Source organism: Protomyctophum bolini (genome assembly GCF_963924005.1).
Source record: "Protomyctophum bolini genome assembly, chromosome: 20".
Classification (NCBI taxonomy): Eukaryota; Metazoa; Chordata; class Actinopteri; order Myctophiformes; family Myctophidae; genus Protomyctophum; species Protomyctophum bolini.
The window spans coordinates 2,007,886-2,017,528 of NC_137881.1; the positions used below are offsets into that span (position 1 = coordinate 2,007,886).

The window sequence follows — 9,643 nt, forward strand, 5'->3', positions numbered from 1 at the left end:
CCTCTCCCCTCCCTCCTCCTCCCTCCCTCCTCCTCCCCTCCTCTCCCTCTCTCTCCTCCTCTCAATCCTCAGGTTCGCTGACAACTGCACCCTGCACCACTCGGGTTGCCAGGACGACTGTGCAGTGACCCCTACAGGGCCGGCGGTTACTGCAAGGCGGGCTTCGAGATCAGCCAGGATGGGAAGACGTGCAAAGGTGAGTCGGTCTTGTTGAACAGTGAACACACACACAGCTTAACGTCATGGCTGTGTTGTTGAACACACACACAGCTTAACGTCATGGCTGTGTTGTTGAACACACACACACACACACACACACACAGCTTAACGTCATGGCTGTGTTGTTGAACACACACACACACAACTTAACGTCATGGCTGTGTTGGTGAACACACACACACAGCTTAACGTCATGGCTGTGTTGGTGAACACACACACAGCTTAACGTCATGGCTGTGTTGGTGAGGAACACACACACACATTAACGTCATGGCTGTGTTGTTGAACACACACACAGCTTAACGTCATGGCTGTGTTGTTGAACACACACACAACTTAACGTCATGGCTGTGTTGGTGAACACACACACACAGCTTAACGTCATGGCTGTGTTGTTGAACACACACACAGCTTAACGTCATGGCTGTGTTGTTGAACACACACACAGCTTAACGTCATGGCTGTGTTGTTGAACACACACACAGCTTAACGTCATGGCTGTGTTGTTGAACACACACACACACACACACAGCTTAACGTCATGGCTGTGTTGTTGAACACACACACAGCTTAACGTCATGGCTGTGTTGTTGAACACACACACACACACACACACAGCTTAACGTCATGGCTGTGTTGTTGAACACACACACACAGCTTAACGTCATGGCTGTGTTGGTGAACACACACAGCTTAAACGTCATGGCTGTGTTGTTGAACACACACACAAGCTTAACGTCATGGCTGTGTTGTTGAACACACACACAACTTAACGTCATGGCTGTGTTGTTGAACACACACACAGCTTAACGTCATGGCTGTGTTGTTGAACACACACACAGCTTAACGTCATGGCTGTGTTGTTGAACACACACACAGCTTAACTTCATGGCTGTGTTGTTGAACACACACACACAGCTTAACGTCATGGCTGTGTTGGTGAACACACAGAGCTTAACGTCATGGCTGTGTTGTTGAACACACACACAGCTTAACGTCATGGCTGTGTTGTTGAACACACACACAGCTTAACGTCATGGCTGTGTTGTTGAACACACACACAGCTTAACTTCATGGCTGTGTTGTTGAACACACACACACAGCTTAACGTCATGGCTGTGTTGGTGAACACACAGAGCTTAACGTCATGGCTGTGTTGTTGAACACACACACAGCTTAACGTCATGGCTGTGTTGTTGAACACACACACAGCTTAACGTCATGGCTGTGTTGTTGAACACACACACATTAACGTCATGGCTGTGTTGGTGAACACACACACATTAACGTCATGGCTGTGTTGGTGAACACACACACATTAACGTCATGGCTGTGTTGGTGAACACACACACATTAACGTCATGGCTGTGTTGGTGAACACACACACATTAACGTCATGGCTGTGTTGGTGAACACACCACACATTAACGTCATGGCTGTGTTGTTGAACACACACACACAGCTTACGTCATGGCTGTGTTGTTGAACACACACACAGCTTAACGTCATGGCTGTGTTGGTGAACACACACAGCTTAACGTCATGGCTGTGTTGTTGAACACACACACAGCTTAACGTCATGGCTGTGTTGGTGAACACACACACATTAACGTCATGGCTGTGTTGGTGAACACACACACATTAACGTCATGGCTGTGTTGGTGAACACACAACATTAACGTCATGGCTGTGTTGGTGAACACACACACATTAACGTCATGGCTGTGTTGGTGAACACACACACACATTAACGTCATGGCTGTGTTGTTGAACACACACACACATTAACGTCATGGCTGTGTTGGTGAACACACACAGCTTAACGTCATGTCTGTGTTGTTGAACACACACAGCTTAACGTCATGGCTGTGTTGTTGAACACAGACACACACACAGCTTAACGTCGTGGCTGTGTTGTTGAACTAGATTTATTAGACATGTGTCCAGTGCATGGCCTACTGCAGGCCTGGTTGACTAGATTTAGAAGACATTTTGATGCTCTTGCTACTGAAATGATCCCAGATATCAATGATCTGCATCTGAACATGTCCCCCCCTCAGACTTCGATGAGTGTGCCGTGTACGGGACCTGCAGCCAGTCCTGCTCCACACGGAGGGATCCTACATGTGTTCCTGTGTGGAGGGATACCTGCCACAGCCCGACAACCGCTCCTGCAAGGCCAAGAACGGTGAGAACCCTGTCCGTAGACATGTATAACGCTATAGGCTCTGTATCTCCGAGACATGTAGAACGCTATAGGCTCTGTATCTCCATAGACATGTAGAACTCTATAGGCTCTGTATCTCCATAGACATGTAGAACGCTATAGGCTCTGTATCTCCATAGACATGTAGAACGCTATAGGCTCTGTATCTCCATAGACATGTAGAACGCTATAGGCTCTGTATCTCCATAGACATGTAGAACTCTATAGGCTCTGTATCTCCATAGACATGTAGAACGCTATAGGCTCTGTATCTCCATAGACATGTAGAACGCTATAGGCTCTGTATCTCCATAGACATGTAGAACTCTATAGGCTCTGTATCTCCATAGACATGTAGAACGCTATAGGCTCTGTATCTCCATAGACATGTAGAACTCTATAGGCTCTGTATCTCCATAGACATGTAGAACTCTATAGGCCCTGTATCTCCATAGACATGTAGAACTCTATAGGCTCTGTATCTCCATAGACATGTAGAACGCTAGGCTCTGTATCTCCATAGACATGTAGAACGCTATAGGCTCTGTATCTCCATAGACATGTAGAACGCTATAGGCTCTGTATCTCCATAGACATGTAGAACGCTATAGGCTCTGTATCTCCATAGACATGTAGAACGCTATAGGCTCTGTATCTCCATAGACATGTAGAACTCTATAGGCTCTGTATCTCCATAGACATGTAGAACGCTATAGGCTCTGTATCTCCATAGACATGTAGAACTCTATAGGCTCTGTATCTCCATAGACATGTAGAACTCTATAGGCTCTGTATCTCCATAGACATGTAGAACTCTATAGGCTCTGTATCTCCATAGACATGTAGAACGCTATAGGCTCTGTATCTCCATAGACATGTAGAACGCTATAGGCTCTGTATCTCCATAGACATGTAGAACGCTATAGGCTCTGTATCTCCATAGACATGTAGAACGCTATAGGCTCTGTATCTCCAATGACATGTAGAACGCTATAGGCTCTGTATCTCCATAGACATGTAGAACGCTAGGCTCTGTATCTCCATAGACATGTAGAACTCTATAGGCTCTGTATCTCCATAGACATGTAGAACTCTATAGGCTCTGTATCTCCATAGACATGTAGAACTCTATAGGCTCTGTATCTCCATAGACATGTAGAACGCTATAGGCTCTGTATCTCCATAGACATGTAGAACTCTATAGGCTCTGTATCTCATAGACATGTAGAACACTAGGCTCTGTATCTCCATAGACATGTAGAACGCTAGGCTCTGTATCTCCATAGACATGTAGAACGCTATAGGCTCTGTATCTCCATAGACATGTAGAACTCTATAGGCTCTGTATCTCCATAGACATGTAGAACTCTATAGGCTCTGTATCTCCATAGACATGTAGAACTCTATAGGCTCTGTATCTCCATAGACATGTAGAACGCTATAGGCTCTGTATCTCCATAGACATGTAGAACGCTATAGGCTCTGTATCTCCATAGACATGTAGAACGCTATAGGCTCTGTATCTCCATAGACATGTAGAACGCTATAGGCTCTGTATCTCCATAGACATGTAGAACGCTAAGCTCTGTATCTCCATAGACATGTAGAACGCTATAGGCTCTGTATCTCCATAGACATGTAGAACGCTATAGGCTCTGTATCTCCATAGACATGTAGAACTCTATAGGCTCTGTATCTCCATAGACATGTAGAACTCTATAGGCTCTGTATCATCCAAGGAGCATTTATACCTGTTACTTTTGGCCCCTGGAACCTTTAGGCGAAGGAGCATTTATACCTGTTACTTTTGGCCCCTAGAACCTTTAGGCGAAGGAGCATTTATACCTGTTACTTTTGGCCCTGGAACCTTTAGGTGAAGGAGCATTTATACCTGTTACTTTTGGCCCCTAGAACCTTTAGGTGAAGGAGAATGTATATCTATTACTTTTGGCCCTGGAAACTTTAGGCGAAGGAGAATGTATATCTATTACTTTTGGCCCCTGGAACCTTTAGGCGAAGGCCGAAGGAAGCAGCCTGTACTCAGAGCTGAGGGAGGGGAGTCGTCCGTACAAATGGACTTGGCTTTCTTTAGCACCTGTTTTTTAAAGACATGATCCATCCTAGACTACTGACATTTACTCCGGCTATCTTTGAGGCCAGAATCCTACCAAGGTGTTTTTTTTGTCCTTTTATGTGCAGGTTTCCGTACCAGCACATGATGGAGAAGGAGATGACTGACTCAATGAATGCACTGTAGAAGAGTTTCATTAGAGATTTATCCACCTGACATTTGGCGAGCCTCCTCGAACAAAAGAGCCGTTGTTGTTTCAGCTTTCTGTCAAATGTGGTGCCCAAGTATTCGTCTGTGGGTCACCAGGTCAACTTGTTCACCAGGTCAACTTGTTCACAACACTGCTCTGGGGAACTGGGGGGGGGGGGGTCTCCTGAACACACATCTCTTTGGTTTTGGAGACATTTAGTTGGAGAAAAGCATCCCCACACCAAGACAGGATCTCTGTTTTACAATAGTTTATAACGACATAATTCCCGTGCAGCGGCAGAAGACCAAACCGTTCAAGCATTATAGAAAATGTAAAATGTATTTTCCAAGAGAGTCAAGGAGAACTGGACAGAGGTTGTATAGCAAAGGGTCAAAAGACCAATTATCCAAGCGTTGCAGAATTTCCAAATCACTTAAAGATCTGAAGTACACATGAATCCCCTCCGACTTACTTATAGTCATGATCACAGGGTAACGTGACATTGTAATTGGCTGACAATATTAGTGGGAGGGGCCTATGATGGAGCTCGCTTTGCCTAAAAAAAATTGCAACTAAAAATACGGACAAGCAGCTTTTTGCTTCTACGGGCCGTCGGCGTGGAACAAGCTCCCACTGTACCTTCGACAGGCAGCCTCTGGAGACATTTTTAAAGCTCAGCTCAAGACCCACTTCTACAACATTGCTTTTAATGATCTTTTATTTTTTGTTATTCATGTCCTCCTTGTATTGCATTACTGCTTGTTTTTTTAATGTCGTTGCTCGCTTTTCTTTTGGCAACCACACTTTGCGATTTATTCAAAATTGCGACTTCTCTCCAGTTATTAACGTTATTGTTCGTTATCCTCCCAGTCCCCCGTGGAGCGTCTGCCGGTGCTCCTGATCGCCAACTCCCAGAACATCCAGGCGACGTCGCTGAGCGGTGCGACGGTCCACAGCCTGCCCTCCACCAGCACCAAGCAGAGCACGGCCATGGACTTCCTGTACGCGCAGGAAACCGTGTGCTGGATCCACGTGGGCGACTCGCCCGCCAACACCCACCTGAAGTGTGCCAAGATCCCCAACCTCAAGAGCTTCACCGACGAGAGGGTGATCAACATATCACTGAGCCTGCACCGTGAGTACACTGAATACTACTATTACTACTACTACTACTACTACTACTACTACTATTACTACTACTACAACATATCACTGAGCCTGCACCGTGAGTACTACAATTTATAATTTAGGCATTTAGCAGACGCTCTTGATCCAGAGGTGTGGTTAGTTTTGTTACAAGGAGTTGCAGAGGTGTGGTTTGTTTTGTTACAAGGAGTTGCAGAGTTTGTGGTTTGGGCCTAAATGTCCTTTCAAACTTGAAGTGATTTAACGCGCTTATAGTACATTTCCAATGAGACCTGCTTTTTTGCGCGGAGCAGTCACGTGCGACAACGCAATCATATGTACGTGAGCCCGGTCCCGTGAATTTGTTACGCGTGTGCACACCCGTGCACACCCGTGCACACCCCCCCCTTGCTTGATTCTGATTGGTCAACCGCTGAATTCAGCGGCGTGTTATTTATTGATGTCTACAGTCATTGGCTGCAGCCGCTGCGCTGCTTGGATTGTATTCTGTACCCAACATGACACACACACACTGCACACACACTGCACACACACTGCACACACACTGCACACACACACACTGCAAACACACTGCACACGCACTGCAAACACACTGCACACACACACTGCACACACACTGCAAACACACTGCACACACACACTGCACACACACTGCAAACACACTGCACACACACTACACACACACACTGCAAACACACTGCACACACACTACACACACACACACTGCACACACACACACACACACACACACACTGCACAGCCAGCTATACATACACACTGCAAACACACTGCACACACACTGCACACACACACTGCACACACACACTGCACAGCCAGCTCTGCATACACACTGCATGACATCACTCTCCTCGACATCTGTGCTCACTGGCAGTGACTTCGGCACGGAGCGTGCACGTGCACACGCACACACACACACGCACACGTCACACACACACACACGTGCACAGTGCGTTGGTGTTTGCGTGCGCAGCGTAAAACGTTGTTTTCTTCTTCTTGTAGGTTTCTTTTCTCTCCTATATTTCCAGTGACTGTGCAGCAGATCTGTCCTCAGTGTTTCTGTGTGCGTGTGTGAGTGGTCGGATGTCTGCTCTGTGCATGTAGACGCACACGCACACACACACACACACACACACACGCGTGCACAGACACGCACACACAGGCCTGGCTGTGAGTCAGCGCCTTGTCTTCCAGCCCGCGGAGCAGCCTTTACGGGCAGCGGCCGCGTGTGTTTTTCCATCATGGTTAAAACGTTGGCTAACTCTCACCGCCCTGGACGCTGACTTATTTTTTTTTGTTTCCAGTAAAAAGACCAGACGAGTGTCGCACGTATGTGTGTGTGTGTGTGTGTGTGTGTGTGTGTGTGTGTGTGTGTGACTGTGCGCACGTGTGCGACTGTGCATGCGCACGTGTTCGTGTGTGTGTGACTGTAGAGAGAACAGTGATTAGCAAAGAGTTTTTTAACCCATTCAGGCCTGACTTCTAAATTAAATAAATCATGACAGTTTTCTGAAAAACCTCATGTTTCTATAGCAGTGGTTCTCATGTTTCTATAGCAGTGGTTCTCAAACAGTTTCATGTCAAGAACCCCCAAAGATATTTATTTTTGACTGCCGACCCCCCATCGGAAAATATGTTGTTCCATGGACCCCCCCCCCTCCCCCCCCAGAAGCAAAGATTTGAGTTAAAAACGTTCGCTCTGAAAGAATATATTGAAAGCTTTGCACTACATTTCACAATTAAAAAAAATAGCTAAAGAATAACATAAAACACAAAGTAGAAACACAAAGTAAAAACACAAAGTATAAACCAAGCTCTAGTGGCTAAAATAAAGAAAGGGGAAAAAAAGATGATTATTTAGAGCCATAATTGTGCAGCCGTGGCTGTGGAGCTGATTTAGCTTTTAGCTTCTCTCTGTGTTTGACGTTCTGGGACCAGGAGGAATGTTTCAGGACATTCCAACGGCCTCAGCTGGATTCTCCAAGCCCCCTCCACACACACGCACACGCACACACACACACGCACACGCACAAGCACACACGCACGCACATGCACACGCTGGTGGAGTCTCTATACTTAACTCAGTTTTACCTGAGATCAGATTCTAAAAAAAAATGTCTGTTTGAAAATGACAGTTTTCTGAAAAAGCTACGTTTCTAATTATATGTCAAAATAGCAGACCTACAAGCTCGTAGCGCGCCACTCGGTGGCGCGCTACGAGCTTGTAGATCTGCTATTTTTCAATAGCTTAAAGCATAACATGATGCTATTACACCAAAAGGGTTCCCGCCCCAAAATGGGTTAAATGATTTACTTCAGATTGGAGTTGTCAGTCTCTCTCTCTCTCTCTATGACTGATCCATTCATTTGGATCTTGTACGTCCAGCAGCCAAAGTAACCTCGTCTACGAGCCTCGGCTATTTCAGGTTATTTAGTTTAGAGTATTTGAAGCCGTGCACGGAGGTCAAACTACAGTAATACGTGTAAGACACACATCCTCCAGACATGATCTGCACATTCTGCGTAAACATTCGTTCAGGTCGTGAGGTTTTCATTTTTAGCTTTAAGCCATTTTGGGGCGGGAACCCCTTTTGGTGTTAGCATTATGTTATGCTTTATCTATTGGGGAAAAAAACAGATCTACAAGCTCATAGCGCGCCACTCTGTGGCACGGAGCTTGTATGTACGTCTGCTATTTTTGAAGTATCGTGAAAAGTGAGATGAAAGTGTTTGAGAACGACTGACATAGAAAAACTGCTTTTTCAAGAAAACAGTCAGGATTTAGGAGACATTTGCAGAATCGTTCCCAGGTCAACTTTGTCCACCACTGTTCGCACGCACGCACGCACACACGCACGCACATACTCACACACTCATGCGCGCACGCACTCACGCACGCACGCATGCAGATCTTGCGTCCTATAGAGTTTATAGTTTAAATGAACTGATTATTGATTTTCTTTAGATATTCTACACTGTTACACTGATGGTTCTAGTTGATTCTACACTGTTACACTGATGGTTCTAGTTGATTCTACACTGTTACACTGATGGTTCTAGTTGATTCTACACTGTTACAACTGATGATTCTAGTTGATTCTACACTGTTACACTGATGATTCTAGTTGATTCTACACTGTTACACTGATGATTCTAGTTGATTCTACACTGTTACACTGATGATTCTAGTTGATTCTACACTGTTACACTGATGGTTCTAGTTGATTCTACACTGTTACACTGATGATTCTAGTTGATTCTACACTGTTACACTGATGATTCTAGTTGATTCTACACTGTTACACTGATGATTCTAGTTGATTCTACACTGTTACACTGATGGTTCTAGTTGATTCTACACTGTTACACTGATGATTCTAGTTGATTCTACACTGTTACACTGATGGTTCTAGTTGATTCTACACTGTTACACTGATGATTCTAGTTGATTCTACACTGTTACACTGATGGTTCTAGTTGATTCTACACTGTTACACTGATGATTCTAGTGATTCTACACTGTTACACTGATGATTCTAGTTGATTCTACACTGTTACACTGATGGTTCTAGTTGATTCTACACTGTTACACTGATGGTTCTAGTTGATTCTACACTGTTACACTGATGATTCTAGTTGATTCTACACTGTTACACTGATGATTCTAGTTGATTCTACACTGTTACACTGATGGTTCTAGTTGATTCTACACTGTTACACTGATGGTTCTAGTTGATTCTACACTGTTACACTGATGGTTCTAGTTGATTCTACACTGTTACACTGATGATTC

At 45.0% G+C, this 9,643-nt stretch overlaps 1 protein-coding gene across 4 annotated transcripts in view; it reads left to right on the top strand.

Annotated features, from left to right (window-relative positions):
* Nucleotides 1–5,564: 5,564 nt before the first annotated feature.
* Nucleotides 5,565–9,643, top strand: part of LOC308335516 (low-density lipoprotein receptor-related protein 1-like) — a 209,572-nt gene continuing 205,493 nt past the window's right edge. For 3 of the 4 annotated variants that reach the window (XR_013966027.1, XM_080792562.1, XM_080792563.1), the window contains exon 1: nt 5,565–5,821. Coding sequence is in view for 2 of the 4 variants with exons in the window: in XM_080792562.1 (XP_080648688.1) it covers nt 5,677–5,821 (145 nt within the window). In the remaining 2 variants the exon portion in view is untranslated. Of the gene's footprint in view, nt 5,822–5,894; nt 5,912–9,643 lie in introns of those variants that run through there. The other variant, XM_080792564.1, reaches the window with a different exon arrangement.